Source organism: Heteronotia binoei, chromosome 4 (genome assembly GCF_032191835.1).
Source record: "Heteronotia binoei isolate CCM8104 ecotype False Entrance Well chromosome 4, APGP_CSIRO_Hbin_v1, whole genome shotgun sequence".
NCBI lineage: Eukaryota > Metazoa > Chordata > Lepidosauria > Squamata > Gekkonidae > Heteronotia > Heteronotia binoei.
The window spans coordinates 13,322,813-13,339,465 of NC_083226.1; the positions used below are offsets into that span (position 1 = coordinate 13,322,813).

General features: G+C 48.9%; 1 protein-coding gene across 1 annotated transcript in view; it reads right to left on the reverse strand.

The window, feature by feature from the left end:
- Positions 1-16,653, reverse strand: part of POLQ (DNA polymerase theta) — a 75,353-nt gene that overhangs the window by 25,948 nt on the left and 32,752 nt on the right. The window contains exons 14-18 of the mRNA XM_060236304.1: positions 15,841-15,965; positions 13,627-13,870; positions 8,301-11,287; positions 6,525-6,662; positions 3,589-3,782 (exon numbers count right to left, since the gene is read on the reverse strand). Of these exons, the coding sequence (XP_060092287.1) occupies positions 3,589-3,782; positions 6,525-6,662; positions 8,301-11,287; positions 13,627-13,870; positions 15,841-15,965 (3,688 nt within the window). The remainder of the gene's footprint in view (positions 1-3,588; positions 3,783-6,524; positions 6,663-8,300; positions 11,288-13,626; positions 13,871-15,840; positions 15,966-16,653) is intronic.

Consider the following 16,653-nt stretch of genomic DNA (forward strand, 5'->3'; position numbering starts at 1 on the left):
CAACACTCTGTGTCACATAAGAACATAAGAGAAGCCATGTTGGATCAGGCCAATGGTCCATCCAGTCCAACACTCTGTATCACATAAGGACATAAGAGAAGCCATGTTGGATCAGGCCAATGGCCCATCCAGTCCAACACTCTGTATCACATAAGGACATAAGAGAAGCCATGTTGGATCAGGCCAATGGCCCATCCAGTCCAACACTCTGTGTCACATAAGAACATAAGAGAAGCCATGTTGGATCAGGCCAATGGCCCATCCAGTCCAACACTCTGTGTCACATAAGAACATAAGAGAAGCCATGTTGGATCAGGCCAATGGCCCATCCAGTCCAACACTCTGTGTCACATAAGGACATAAGAGAAGCCCTATTGGATCAGGCCAGTGGCCCATCCAGTCCAACACTCTGTGTCACATAAGGACATAAGAGAAGCCATGTTGGATCAGGCCAATGGCCCATCCAGTCCAACACTCTGTGTCACATAAGAACATAAGAGAAGCCCTGTTGGATCAGGCCAATGGCCCATCCAGTCCAACACTCTGTGTCACATAAGAACATAAGAGAAGCCATGTTGGATCAGGCCAATGGCCCATCCAGTCCAACACTCTGTGTCACATAAGAACATAAGAGAAGCCCTGTTGGATCAGGCCAATGGCCCATCCAGTCCAACACTCTGAGTCACATAAGAACATAAGAGAAGCCATGTTGGATCAGGCCAATGGCCCATCCAGTCCAACACTCTGTGTCACATAAGGACATAAGAGAAGCCATGTTGGATCAGGCCAATGGCCCATCCAGTCCAACACTCTGTATCACATAAGGACATAAGAGAAGCCATGTTGGATCAGGCCAATGGCCCATCCAGTCCAACACTCTGTGTCACATAAGAACATAAGAGAAGCCATGTTGGATCAGGCCAATGGCCCATCCAGTCCAACACTCTGTGTCACATAAGGACATAAGAGAAGCCATGTTGGATCAGGCCAATGGCCCATCCAGTCCAACACTCTGTATCACATATGAACATAAGAGAAGCCATGTTGGATCAGGCCAATGGCCCATCCAGTCCAACACTCTGAGTCACATAAGAACATAAGAGAAGCCATGTTGGATCAGGCCAATGGCCCATCCAGTCCAACACTCTGTATCACATAAGGACATAAGAGAAGCCGTGTTGGATCAGTCCAATGGCCCATCCAGTCCAACACTCTGTATCACATAAGGACATAAGAGAAGCCATGTTGGATCAGGCCAATGGCCCATCCAGTCCAACACTCTGTGTCACATAAGGACATAAGAGAAGCCATGTTGGATCAGGCCAATGGCTTCACAATTAACCAGTATCAACAAGCCTCTTCCTTGTAACACTAAAGTAATCTCACAATATTTCATCCAAGGACATGTAGTCTCAACTAACTTCAAACAGGCGCCCGCTCAGAAATGGCTCACCAGTGACCTCTCTCTGATGTTGACTTTTCTACTGTTAGACAGACGAACATGGCTACCCATCTCGTGAAAGCTAGGACCAGCTGCAGAGATTATGAAGATATCCTTCCCTGTCAGCAGCGGGCTCAGCTGCTAGTACAGAACACACTAGGAAAGAGGCTATCAATCCTTTCACAGTGTTGAGGCCCTCCACGTAAATGGAATCCACAAACGGGCTGATGCAGATTGATGCCAGATGGACGACATACGGCAGCCATTCTCTGCAGTGTAAACCTTGGAAGTGGCAAGCGTACTGGCAGGTATCACCGATACCTGGATGAGAATACTGGCAAACCAGCCGATTCCTCCGTATGGCATCGCTCCCAGACTGGTGACGTGGGGGAGCGCAAGTGTCTGTGAAGATTATTTACTCTGCTAGGCATCCAGCACAAATTACTATCGGTTACAAAACTGACGCTGAACGTCATCGATCAAATACTCTGTTGCTTATGAGTGCCAAGCTAATTGAGCTGGTATAGTACCCACGACCTGTCCAACTCAACTGCGACACGGAGCTCAACGCCTACGCCAACTGTGGGCCTCAGTATGCTCCTGGTCCGATACATATACAGACTGTTATTCTGGACTTGTGTTTTGACTGGAAACATGTCCTGAGGACAGCAGAACAAGCTTATGTATCCCTTGCCATGGTCAGATGATCATTACCTTAAAAAGGTACAAAGTACACTGCTCCATAAGTCCTGCCACCACACACAAGCACACTAGGGATTCATGGATTGTGTTGGTTTACAGAGTTCATTTAAGGACTTCGGCATGGACTTCACTGGTCATTCCAGGAGATTCACCCCTGTCACAGTGGCTCTTGGGCACTCTCTCTGTCCACTGCATTGTTGTGTCCTTTTCCTTTGTACAGGCTGCAGCTGAGGTAACTGGGAAAACAGCTTGAGCACAGGTGGCTGGAAAACCTCTGCCAAAGCTAATCAAATACAGCATAATGACTACTTGAAGGATCAGGTCATGAGACCTAAGAAGGCAGCACATCTCCCTTTCATGCATGGAACAGAGGAAGCACATTTAGTTTATTTTTTACATGCTTGTTATTTTTCAATCATAAGAAGCAAAATGTGCTCTCGCCTTCCATATTCTCCGCACAACTCTTTGAGGTAGATTAGACCAAGTGTGAAGCTGCGATCACACATGCTAAATAATGTGATTTCAATCCACTTTAAATGCACTTTCAAACCAGATTTTGCCAGTTCACACAGTAAAACCCAGCTGGAAAGTGCATTGAAAGTTGATTGAAATTGCATTATTTAGCATGTGTGATTGCAGCCAAAGTGTTCAAAGGCCATACAAGCAGCTTCATGGCAGAAAATGGATTTGAACGTCAATCTCCCTTCTGAAAAAAAACCAGCACCCCTGCTGCGAGCTCTCCATTTTTAATCCGCTATATCGTGATTCTATGTGCTTTGTATTAGTTGCGTTTTCTAAACCGTTCAGAAAATGTAGCCTATACAGTTTCTTTTTAAAAACAAACAAACCCAAACCAAATTTGAAAAGGACATTTCCACATACAGCAAACAGGCTAATCCTGAAGCAAAATTTCAGTAAAACTGAGCACACGGTATAGTTTACACCTGACTTGTAGATGATACAGGGACAAACTTTATATTTTATATTTCCAGCACCTTGAACCCAAGATCACTTGGGGAATCTAGCAGAACATTAACCCAGAATCCCTGCAGAGGTTAACCGTTTAGGAGACACACCATGCCATTATGGAAAAATACAAGCCATAATTCACTCCTGCATAATTTGTGGGTGGAGGTGAGCTATGGCAGTCAAGTGACCATTGCCACATCGAAGGGTATGTGTATGAGGGTGGGGAATTAGAATCATAGAGTTGGAAGGTACCTCCAGGGTCATCTAGTCCAACCCCCTGCGCAATGCAGGAAATTCACAAATAGCTTCTACTCCGCCCCCAGTGACCGCTACTCCATGCCCAGAAAACGGCAACAAACAAAAAAAAGCCTCCAGGAAAATTGCCTCCAGAGCCCAAAGTGGTGATCAGAATTGGTCTACAGGATGACGCCTGGCTATAAGCGGAGCAAGGAATACAAAAGGCTTCTTAATTAAACCTTTGGGTCCTCGAAACGGCCTGCCAAAGAGATGTCACAAGCCTTTAAGAGAGTCTTGTAGTGCTGAATGAAGTCGTACATGGCGAGCGAAAACACCCTCTCAGACTCCTCCAGGCAGCGCTGAAGTTGCCGCAGCCGCTCTGCCGCGGACAGGTTCTCATCCAGGGGAGGCGGTGCCAAACTGGCACGGATTTCTAAAACAGCAGGAGCAAATGTTAGCTTGCTTACAGCTCACCCTAAGAACACTTCCCCTGGAGTGGGCTGCCCCGAATAGACCTGAGTACACCCGATTATGATTGCTCTCTCCGCCACTGGGGCAAGAACCGAAAAGGGCTTGACTTTTCTGGCACTCTGTGGGCCTCTCCGCTGGAACAAGTTTCATTGGTCCTCCCCACCAAGAGGATTCAGCCTTCTCATTCACAGGTTCTGAATTCAGCCTTCTCATTCACAGGTTCTGAAGGCCCCTTGTTCCTTCCTGTCTCTTTGCCACCCTTTCTCTCCCTCTTCCATCTGAGATCCTTGGTCCCTACTGTCAAGAGTCACTCCATCTTTGTTTCTCTTGCCGTACGCATCTAAATTGCTCACAGTTATACAATGCTAACGCTTGTGCTGCTATGCTAGCCGATCGCTTTGAAGCATCCCCGCCGCTTATCTAGAGGGAGGGTGGCATGTCCGGGAACTCGTATGTTGCTATGCAACCAAGGTCAAGGAGCTGGTGGAGATGTGTCCGAAGGGGTAGATAATAAGCACCTGCGGTGATGATAGAGTAGGAGGGAACCTGTGCAAAAACCCCCGCTACTGCTTGGCATGGATTGTAAAGGTCAGGGCAAAAGGTTATAAGCCTGAGGAACTGGAGGCAGAGTCAGTTCTGACAACGCCTATACCTTCCTATGATGCTGGAATAAAGATCTTGAACTTTACTTGTTTTTTCTGGGTCTGACTTCTACCTGTCCTCTCTCTCCCCTTAAACTACGCAACTTTCTGGGCCTTTGAGAGTGCCTGGCCCTCAGTTTCTCTGCTGGTCTGTCATCTTGCGCTGACTCATTTATCCTGGAGCTGGGTTGTGTGCAGTGTTCCCAGGGGCGGCCCGACACCCCATGGCGCCCTAGGCCAACTCGCTGCCTGGCGCCCCCCCCCACTCCGCAGCCCCCCCCCCACCGCGCCTTCTCCCTCCCTTCTCCACAGCATGTTAATTTCAAAGCCGGAACGGGCTCTAGTGCTGCGTTTGTTCCGGCTATCTAAAGCCACCTCCCGCCTCCTTCTCCTCCCTCCCTTCCTCACTGCATGTTAATTTCAAAGCCACCCCCCACCAGCGATCGGAAAAACCGCGCCATGGGGCCGCGCTCTCAGTCTGTCAGGAGCAGCGTCCTGAAAGGGCAGTCCTGTGGCTGCTGAGCTGACTCCTCTCGATCCAGGAAGTGGGGAGGAATCAGCAGTCACGGGACCCATGCTCCTGACAGACTGGGAGCACGGCCCTGCGGTATGGTTTTTCCAATCGCTGGGGGGAGGGGGGCTCTGAAATTGACATGCAGTGGGGAATGGGGGGAGGAGAAGGAGGCGGGAGGGGGCTTTAGATAGCCGGAATGTGGCACTAGAACCCATTCCGGCTTTGAAATTAACATGCTGTGGGGAAGGGAGGGAGGAGGAGGTGGTGCGAGGGGAGGCAAACTAGGCGGTTGCGAGGGGGAGGCTGATTTTGTCGCCCCTGCCCTGCCAGCGCCCTAGTTTGCCTAGCGGGGGAGCCGGCCCTGAGTGTTCCCTCTAAGCTGAGTTAGTGTGAGGCAGCTCGCTGGTTTGTAGCCTCCGGTTCACACATTTTTGTCTTTGCTCAGGAAAAATGGCCCCAGAGCAAACTAATTTTTGCAGTGGCTCGCAACTTTAGTGCCAGTAGCTCACAAAGTAGAATTTTTGCTCACAATACTCCACAGCTTAGAGGGAACATTGTTGGGTGTCAGATTTTTCTCCTCAGCCACATCAACACTTCCAGACCCCTCAGAAAAGTCCTGCTTTGTCATCCTGTTTTAATCCTGGCCCACGGAAATGGAATCTTGCCACTAAAACCCCCACAGCTGTCTAGTTCACGGGTCCTCCGCACAGTGCCCGCGGGGGGCCATGGTGCCTGCCAACAACATTCCTGGAGCCCGCCAAGGGATTTTGTCCAGCAGAGCTTCTGATCAGCGTGCGGAGATATGACTGGCTGAGCAGATTTTTAAAAGCGTTGCTTTGGCAGCAGCTGCCACCACAGCACATGGACTTACACTGTGTGACTGCAGGCAAGCTGCGGCAGCTGTTTTGGGGCTGACTCCACCTCCTCCAGCAGCCATTTTGGGGCTGACTCCACCTCCTCCAGCAGCCATTTTGGGGCTGACTCCACCTCCTCCAGCAGTCATTTTGGGGCTGACTCCACCTCCTCCAGCAGCCATTTTGGGGCTGACTCCACCTCCTTCAGCAGTCATTTTGGGGCTGACTCCACCTCCTCCAGTAGCCATTTTGGGGCTGATTCCACTTCCTCCAGCAGCCATTTGGGGCTGACTCCACCTCCTCCAGCAGCCATTTGGGGCTGACTCCACCTCCTCCTCCAGCAGCAATTTTGGGGGCTGTACCAAACACACTTTGTCAGCCATTTTGAGGTTGAGCCCACCCAGGGCTTTTTTTGTAGCAGGAACTCCTTTGCATCTTAGGCCACACACATCCCTGATGTAGCCAATCCTCCATAAGCTTACAGGACTCTTCTTACAGGGCCTACTGTAAGCTCCAGGAGGATTGGCTACATCAGAGGGGTGTGGCCTAATAGGCAAAGGGCTTCCTGCTTTAAAAAATGCCCGCATGTTCAAAAAGGTTGGGGACTCCTGGTCTAGTTAATTACAATATGGATTTGGTAGTGCAACAGAGGGGCTGTGGGCAAATACACCAGCCTTTAGCAAACCCTTCCTTACCAGCTTGCTCAGTTGCCTCTTCTTGCAATGAGACGTAATAAGCATCCTTTCCACCCCAGCACACAGCCAGTCCAACTACCAACAGGCCTTCAGTGCCTTCAATAGGAAAACCATCATCCTGATGCCGGGGAGTTTCTCCTATGACAAATGCAACAATTAACTCCGTGTGGCCTCCAAAATGTTTCAGTCATTTAAAACAAACTTTCTGTGCCTGTCGCCTTTAATCTCTGTAGGACCTGAAGAAAGATCGACTGAAGATGGTCTTAGCGGAGGTGGCTTCCCTCTGAGACAGGAGTTGGAATGAGGTGCCCTTACAGCATTTGCTGTCAAGTGGCATCCAAATGGAAGGGGTGGCAGAAAAGGACCTCTTTGCAAGTGCCCATCACATAGCCCTGGAAACATAACTGAAGGTGCAACTAAGCCAAAAACGAGCGCTGGCTGTGCCTGCCATCTCCTTCCCTACTTCTCTAAAAAGGTCAAGGTAGTCCCCTGTGCAAGCACCAGTCGTTTCCGACTCTGGGGCGACGTTGCTTTCACAGCGTTTTCACGGTAGACTTTTTACAGGGTGGTTTGCCATTGCCTTCCCCAGTCATCTACGCTTTCCCCCCAGAAAGGAAAGGAAAGGTTCTCTGTTCAAACACCAGTCGTTTCCCACTCTGGGGTGACGTTGCTTTCACAACGTTTTCACGGTAGACTTTTTACGGGGTGGTTTGCCATTGCCTTCCCCAGTCATCTACGCTTTCCCCCCAGCAAGCTGGGTCCTCATTTGACCGACCTCGGAAGGATGGAAGGCTGAGTCAACCTCGAGCCAGCTACCTGAAAACCCAGCTTCCGCCAGGATCGAACTCAGGTCGTGAGCAGAGCTTAGGACTGCAGTACTGCAGCTTTACCACTCTGCGCCACGGGGCTCTTCGTTCTAGTAGAAGGAATCCTTAAAAAGACAGGAGGCAGGCTCAGGTTCCTTCACTACTTACTTGAGAAACCTGTAGGATTTTTCTTCCCCATCATTCAATACCATATTTAATGAATATAATTTTGTTCCATTAAGGAAAAGAATGGGAATTTGGGCACGATCTATCTGTTAAGCGTCTGTGCAGAAACAGGAGAAGACAGGCAAGGCAGATGTGAAGGCCCAGAAAAAAACCGGAAAAATTTGGAAAAAAAAGTGTAGATGACTGGGGAAGGCAATGGCAAGGAAAAAGGAAAGATCCCCTGTGCAAGCACCAGTCGTTTCCAACTCTGGGGTGACGTTGCTTTCACAACGTTTTCATGGCAGACTTTTTACGGGATTGTTTGCCATTGCCTTCCCTGGTCATCTACACTTTCCCCCCAGCAAGCCGGGTACTCATTTTACCAACCCCGGAAGGATGGAAGGCTGAGCCAACCTCGAGCCGGCTACCTGAACCCAGCTTCAGCCAGGATCGAACTCAGGTCGTGAGTAGAGCTTAGGACTGCAGTACTGCAGCTTTAACACTCTGAGTCCATAAAAAGTCTGCTGTGAAAACACTGTGAAAGCAACGTCACCCCAGAGTTGGAAACAACTGGTGCTTGCACAGGGGACTACCTTTTTTTTTTTTTTCTAAACTAGAACAAACAGCCTGGATTCTTTCTACAGGAATCTTTTTTTTTTCTTTTGCATTTTTCCTTTCAAAATTAACCAATACATTCCCTTTCTTTAAATACCTGACCTTTTGCCTCAATAGGACAAATCCGGAGAATAGATTATTTCTCTTTCCGCGTTTCAATACTACCCAGGTCTGTGGGAACCCAACTCACCTGGCTTAAGTTTCGCACCAATACCCGATCTGAGAGCAAGGTGGCCTTTTCTTCTCTCACAAGCCACAGAGATGGCAAATTTCTTTTTCGTCCTCCATTCTTCGATGAAGGTATGGAAGAGCGCCTGGGCGTTTGCCACGTCGATAATCGTGAAGCTATCGGCACTGCTCGACAGCGACGGAACGTTGTCTTGGGACAACTGCAACGAGAAGCCTTCGTCTATGATCGAATTGTCCTCCTCAAGCTGAGCCACACCCTGCTCTCCGTTTTCTGGTGGATACTGCAAGGCGTCTTCCTGCAGGCGCGAATCCGGGTTTGTATTCCGCGGGAGCTGAAGACATGGAACATCATTCATGGGATCTGCGTTTTCTGGTTGTGCGTGCTTCACAAAGGGTCGCTCCGAACAACGAGACGTAGGCTCCATGCGGATAATTCGGGAAAGCAGCCCCTTGTTCCCACCTGGGTCAGTTCTTCCCCTTCTGTTATCTAGCAAAGCTCCACAGGCCTCACTCGGAACAGCCACCCCTCTAGTCGTGCGCTTGCTGTTTAGATCTTTGCACGAGGACAACGAGTCTTGTTGCTCACAACAGAGGCCTGGAATGGCGGGAGAATCCTGATGTTCCCTGGGGGTTTCTCCCCTCAAACTGCTCCCTGGACCTAGCTCAGCTTTACCAATAGAGGGGCTGGGCCACCTATCCAAAACATCTTGTATTCCTGGACTTAAGTCAAACGACAAGCGGCTCTGAACCACAGGGACAAGGTTTTTCTCTGCGCCGTCTTTCGGCCGGTTTTCATGTGCCTTTTCCACAGCATCCGCATCGGTCATATCCCCATTCAGTTTTTTCACTTTTGTACGGATGTCTCTCCAGAAAGGAGGCGTGGGTGCATTGTCTAATCCGTCTGTGATATGGAAAGAATCCGGGTCTGAGAAAAGAAGAGACTCGTTGTCGCTGTACCCTGCCGGTAACTGAGCATTATCCAGGCTGGCATGGGATATGCCTTTAGCTAACCCCATTTTCTGTCCACCAGCCTGTGAAGGGGTTTTCAAAGGACGGGAGGTGCCGTTCTGCTGTGGAAGAGCCCCTGCCACAACCGCTTCATCCATATGAACATCCTGGGGGTCGTTCATGGAACTGAAGCTTCCATCAAATAGAAAACTATCACTGTTGTTCAGACTTGTCTTAGGCAAGGGGTGGCACTTGGAAGCGGGGCTGAGGAGGTTCCGGTGGAAGGACTGGGAAGCTTCCATTGGAAGACAAGGAGACCCCTGCCTTTCCACAAGATTCGGTGTCTGATAACCTTGTAAGAAACTGCGGAATTGGGAGTCGGTGACAGTAAAGCTATTTCCTTCTAGGAAAACAGGCATTTCTGGGCGTTTCTGAGAAGGCTTTGTAGGAAAGGTCGCGGAGTTGACCACTTCTGTGCATATTAAGTCGGTGTTTTTGGCCGCTTTGTTCTTTTCTGTGTGGGACGGTCCTGCTACCCCATCCTCTAGGTTTTCTGTGGCACACACAGCATCTGTTTTGGAAGTACTGACATGCCTTGGGCAGATGGAGTTTTTCTGTGCTGGGCTTGACCTCTCTTTTACGCCTTGGTCGTCAGCAGTTTCGGTGGTCATCTGTTGTTGCAGAATCCTCTCCGTCTGAGTATCCAACTGGAAGCTGTCTTCAAATTCTCTAAAGCCCAAAGACAGGTCAGGGGAGCAGCATTTTTTGAGAGATTCAGTACCTTTCCCGCTATTATTGGAGTGTTTATCCAGTACGCCCACACTTGCAGCCTGTAATAAGGTCCCACTGGATTTTCCAGGGCTATTTTGGTCTTTCTTCTGACAACCGCCCAAGGCTGTCTGTTCGTTTCCACCCGTGTCAGGAGCAACACTTGCTTCTTCAAGAAAAGCACCTCGGATTCGTTCTGTTTTATTTTCAGGGTTGCAGTTCTCAGCACTGTTCTCACCTTTCTGGGCTTTGCTCCAGTTACCTTCCCATTTCAGTGCTGCGTTCGATATCAATAGTTCTCCTGAGCCATCCGTTCTACTTTTAACAACAGGGGCACCTCCCACCACTGAGTTTGTAGAAGGTTTGACAGCGTGGCAATTAACTTCTAATGCATATTTAGACTTGGGGCTGTTTATAGGCGCAATAAACAACATTTGCACGGTCTCTCGGCTGTTTTGCTCGGTTTCATTTGCCTGTGCGGCTACTTCATCGACTCCTCCCGTATTATCTAACAATGATTTAGCTATGCTTTGAGGATGCTTTTGGGAGGACAGAAAGGGCTTATCGAGGCTTCTACACGTGACTGAATCCTGAATCCGAAGTCTACTCAATTTAGCACTTGCTGTCCTATTATCGTTAGGCTGCAAAGGAATACCAACCCTTCTTTTATATTTCATTGCGCTGTGAGCTTTCAAGGAGGGCCTTTTCCTCTGTTGTGTGCTTTTCACTGCTTCCCTTGAGCCCGACTTTTGTGTCACAGAAACATCTGCCCTGTTTTCTCTGCCCTTGTCCAGATTTGGACGTTTCCTTGCGCTCGGGAACGCATCAGTGTTTCTCGCCTCTATCGTAGTCCCCTCTACAGGAGTCCCTTCTTGGGGTCTCTCACTTGCTGAACTAATATCCAAGAGCCTCTTATTTTTGTGCTTGACCCCCGACGGTTTCCCGCGCTGAGAACTGCCATTGTTGCCAGGTGAATTTAGACTCCCTCGGTTTCCGAACCCTCGTGTGCCATTCGCTCTCAGTTTCTCCTCCTCCTCCAGTCTGCTGCTCATTATGGAAGCGGTGAAAGAGGCATCCGGTAAGAGAGACGAATCGGGGTTCCACTCCACCCCGAGCACGGCCAAGTCCTGCCTGAGCAGAGTCTGAGCCTCTTCCACGACAAGGTGGGCCGCTTCACTCTCTGACAAACCCTTCCAGCCGGCCATCCAGATGCAGTGGCCGTTCAGGCGCTCCTCCGCTGCTTGGTCGTCTTCACCCACCGCCTTACGAGTACTAAAGCAAGAGAACGAGCCAACGTTTAACATGCTTCCAAAGTTTTAAAACACAAGGAACTTTTATACCGCCCACTGTTCCCTCTAAGCTGAGTTAGCGTGAGCTAGCGCACAGGTTTTCAGCTTCCAGCTCAAGACATTTTTGTCTTTTTGTTGTTCAGTCGCACAGTCGAGTCCGACTCTTTGCGACCCCATGGACAAAGTCACGCCAGGCCCTGTCTTCCACCATCCCCCAAAGTCTGCTCAGGATTTCTGTCTTAGCTCAGGAAAAATGGCCCTAATTTATGCAGTAGCTCACAATGTTAACGCCAGTAGCTCACAAAGCTAACAGTATCCAACAGAAACTCCCTCTATCTTGACCAGCTCACACCTGTTAACACCTGAATTTGGAATCTTGACCACCCAATCCTCTGCTGCCAGCCATGTTTAAGTCTAATTTCTTAGAATTTTTGCTCACAAGACTCTACGGCTTAGAGGGAACACTGAATTCCCACCGTCCTTAAGGAGCACAGTTGACAGACATCACATCCTCTTACGAGGCGAGTCTGGCTTTCGCCAACTTGACTGAGCTGTGTGTTCAGCTGCTCAACATCCCTGATCACTCAGCACAAGATAGAGCCAGGCGGGCAGTTGTGTTGGTCTGAAGCAGAACGAAGCAGGAGTCAAGTGGCACCTTTAAGACCAACAAAGTCTTATTCAGAACGTACGCTTTTGTGTGCTAGAAGCGCACTTCATCAGACACTGCAGAGGATGGGGTGGAATTGTTTTCTGTGGCCCCAGGAGGTAGGACTGGAACCAACAGGTTGAAATGAAATCAAAAGAGTTTCCAGCTCAACATTAGGAAGAACTCCCTGACAGAGCGGTTCCTCAGTGGAACAGGCTTCCACGGGAGGTGGTGGGCTCTCCTTCCTTGGAGGTTTTTCAACAGAGGCTACATGGCCATCTGACAGCAATGCAGATCCTGTGAATTTAGGGGGAGGTGTTTGTGAGTTTCCTGCATTGTGCAGGGGGTTGGACTAGATGATACTGGAGGTCCCTTCCAACTCTATGTTTCTGATTCCTCAGTGGAACAGGCTTCCTCGGGAGGTGGCGGGCTCTCCTTCCTTGGAGGTTTTTAAACAGAGGCTAGATGGCCATCTGACAGCGATGAAGATCCTGTGAATTCAGGGGGCGGTATCTGTGGGTTTCCTGCATTGTGCAGGGGGTTGGACTAGATGGCCCTGGAGGTCCCTTCCAACTCTATGATTCTATTCTATGACAATAGTATGGAACGGCAAGCAGTCCTAAATACAGAGAAAGTGGGCAGCGGGTTAGTATGCAAAGTCATGGAAATGTTTTTTAGCAGATTAAGAGAGTCACCAGTTGGGGTCTGGCGTTTGTTAGTTTGTGTTGGCTGGGCTGAAACAGCAACGAAGGGCAATGCAAGTCGGAACAATGGCAGATTGAGGTCTATGTCATTAAGTATCCTGGGTGTGAAGTGCAATAAACGAGAGTCTGTTGTAACGTTAGCTCTGGGCTAAAACGAGGGCACAGGTTTCTCAGAGGTTTAATTTAAACACGTAACACATATATAAACATCACTCTAGTTCGCCATTAGAAAAAAATTAATACGTTAAATATAGTGGAAGCGTTAGGTCATGAGAACGACACAAAACTAAGAGCAGGAAATATGGGGGGGGGCATGGGATTGTGGTTCAATGCAAACCCTTCCACATCCCTTCCAGTTCGGAGTCCACCAAGGTCATAGGAAGCGTGGCGAAAAAAAACTGGGCAAACACCCAGCCAGGACGGTTTTGCCATCTTGCTCAAGCTGAGACCAGGGTCCGAGCATCACACCATCAGCACGGCTATCTCCAGGCGTCTGCCACGGAACTGAAGAGGTTTTGATCCATTTATTCTAAATTGGGCCTGACAAATATTCTTGCCGAGGTGTCGATACGATTGTTACTGACAGAAATTAGAAAATCCCACATGAGAGCATCGAACGGCTGCTAGAGGACACAAGAAATTATCCCAGAGTGGAGAAACGAGTCTGGTCTAGGCCAGGGGTCCCAGAAAATGGTGCCCATGAGTATCCCACTGCCCACCAACACCTTTTGCGGTACCTGCCAAATGTTTCTGAAAACTGAGCATGGCCAGGTGGGGCTCAAAAAGCTTGGGGACCCCTGTTCTAAGCCATCTGCGTGCAGTTCTCTAATGGGACAGTGAATGAGCCAGAACAAAAATTTAAGACTCTAAATTAGAAGCACAAGCTCATATTTACAGGAGCTAGCATCTGATTCTTTTCCCTAAACCTGTTTTGCAACGAAAAGCATCAGCTCTGTCTAAACGGTTTCTCACCTGCGGAATGGGGCTGCATTCCTGAAAGCATTTTCCACATCAGCAATGTTCCCTTTTGCCAGGTCAGCTACCGTGACAAACCCAGCTTGGTAAAGCGCCCTGGCACACTGGGCGTTGAGCAGAGAGATCCGGACCAGGTCACAGAGCTCTCTCTGGACCCCAAAAGTGAGGCGGCTCTGGAACTGAGAGAGCAACTGCTCCATGTTGTGCCAACCCAGCCGGTTACAGAAAACAGTGATCATCCCTGGGGACAGATCAGATAAGAAGAATCTTTACTACTGTAACAGGGGATCTACACTTAAGAGGTATAAATACACAACATCACATTTTAAGCCACAAACAGAGGGGTTCCTTCACTTGTTCCAGAAACGCGTTTCTGTCCGTGACCGTCATTTCACATTTTGTTTCCTACAGTGACATAAATTAGTCGTCTAATCACATGATAGAAGACCGCAGGAAAGTACGTCACATAGGATGTAGCAGAGGCAGTGTGACATGATAGAGGTTTACAAGATTATGCATGGGATAAAAGGAGGTACGTCTTCACCCAAAGGCTGATTAACATGTGGAATTCACTGCCACAGGAGGTGGCGGCGGCTACAAGCATAGCCAGCTTCAGGAGGGGGTTAGATAAAAATATGGAGCAGAGGTCCATCAGCGGCTATTACCCACAGTGTGTATATATATATATAAATTTTTGGCCACTGTGTGATACAGAGTGTTGGACTGGATGGGCCAATGGCCTGATCCAACATGGCTTCTCTTATGTTCTTCTGTGACACAAAGTGTTGGACTGGATGGGCCACTGGCCTGATCCAACATGGCTTCTCTTATGTTCTTCTGTGACACAGAGTATTGGACTGGATGGGCCACTGGCCTGATCCAACAGGGCTTCTCTTATGTTCTTCTGTGACACAGAGTGTTGGACTGGATGGGCCACTGGCCTGATCCAACATGGCTTCTCTTATGTTCTTCTGTGACACAGAGTGTTGGACTGGATGGGCCACTGGCCTGATCCAACAGGGCTTCTCTTATGTTCTTCTGTAACACAAAGTGTTGGACTGGATGGGCCACTGGCCTGATCCAGCATGGCTTCTCTTATGTCCTTCTGTGACACAGAGTATTGGACTGGATGGGCCACTGGCCTGATCCAACAGGGCTTTTCTTATGTTCTTCTGTGACACAGAGTGTTGGACTGGATGGGCCACTGGCCTGATCCAACAGGGCTTCTCTTATGTTCTTCTGTGACACAGAGTGTTGGACTGGATGGGCCATTGGCCTGATCCAACAGGGCTTCTCTTATGTTCTTATGCAGGACTGCAGCCTCTGTTTATTGGGAGAAAATGTTCATTTCTATTCACTTTCTTGCCGGGGTGTCGAACTCATTTGTTATGCGGGCCGGATATGACATAAATGAGACCTTGTCGGGCCAGGCCATGTCTGGCCAGGCCGTGTGTGTACCTATTTAAGATTACGTAGCAGAGATATACTTTATAAAGGACACAGACGAACACAATTAAAGAATTTTTTTTTAAAAAAAACTTAATATAAAACATTAGCACTTTTTGGTCTTAGAGGTGCTTTCTTTGTATTTCTCCCATGGGATCCAGGGAACTGGGCAAAGGAAGCTCTGGCTCTTTCCTTCCTTCCCCTGGGGACCCAAGAGGGGAAGGAGCCTCAGCCAATAGAAGGAAAAAAGTCTTGGCTCAGTAGCTCTGCTGTGCAATTGAGAGAGCCTGGCAAAGCAAGCTCTCCCTCCCCCAGGCCGATGGAGAAAATCGAGGCTTTGCTCTATAACTCCTGTGCTATTGAGCAAGCCTTGTGAAGCAAGCTGTGATGCAGAAGGAAGCGAGAGGGAGGGAGAAGGAAGCAGATTGCTTGGGGGCCTGATAGGAGCCTACTGGGGCCTAGTCTGGCCCTCGGGCCGCAAGTTGGACACTCCTGCTCTACAGCATCCATTAAAAAATGTAAATGTTTAAGAGTAAGACAAAAATAAATATTCATAAGAAAGCTTATTATTTGAGTGGCACTGGAAAGTGCCGTCAAGTCAAAGCTGACTTCCGGCAACCCTAGATGGTTTTTCTAGGCAGGAAATATTCAGAGGTGGCTTGCCATTGCCTGCCTATTCAGAAGCTGACTTCTTATCCCCATATGTTATAAAACAAAACCACTGAAAACACCAGCAATGAAAATACAATGTCAGCAGCTCCTTACCTGCGTAGGTAGCAGCAGATTGCTGTAAAGACTGAAGCTGCCCACGACTACAGCTGTATTTCTTAGCCACGTCCTTCAAAGGAACCTCATTTATCAAATCCAACAGGGCAAGGCTTGTGAAAAATCTGCATCGGTATAAAGGAAGATAAGCGGAGTAAGAACATAAGAGAAGCCATGTTGGATCAGGCCAATGGCCCATCCAGTCCAACACTCGGTGTCACATAAGAACATAAGAGAAGCCATGTTGGATCAGGCCAATGGCCCATCCAGTCCAACACTCTGTGTCACATAAGAACATAAGAGAAGCCATGTTGAATCAGGCCAATGGCCCATCTGTGGCCCATCTGTGTAACACAGTGGCCAAAAATCAGGCCAATGGCCCATCTGTGTAACACAGTGGCCAAAAACCCCAGGTGCCATCAGGAGGTCCGTCAGTGGGGCCAAGTCACTAGAAGTCCTCCCACTATGCCCCCCCCAGCACCAAGAATACAGAGCATCTCTGCCCCAAACATAAGAACATCAGAGAAGCCATGTTGAATCAGGCCAATGGCCTATCAAGTCCAACATTCTGTGTCACACAGTGGCCAATAAAAACCAGGTGCCATCAGGAGGTCCATCAGTGGGGCTAGGAAACTAGAAGTCCTTAAACTGTTGCCCCTCCCAAGCACCAAGAACACAGAGCATCACTGTCCGGACATAAGAACATAAGAGAAGCCATGTTGTATCAGGCCAATGGCCCATCCAGTCCAACACTCTGGGTCACATAAGTACATAAGTTAAGCCATGTTGGATCAGGCCAATGGCCCATCCAGT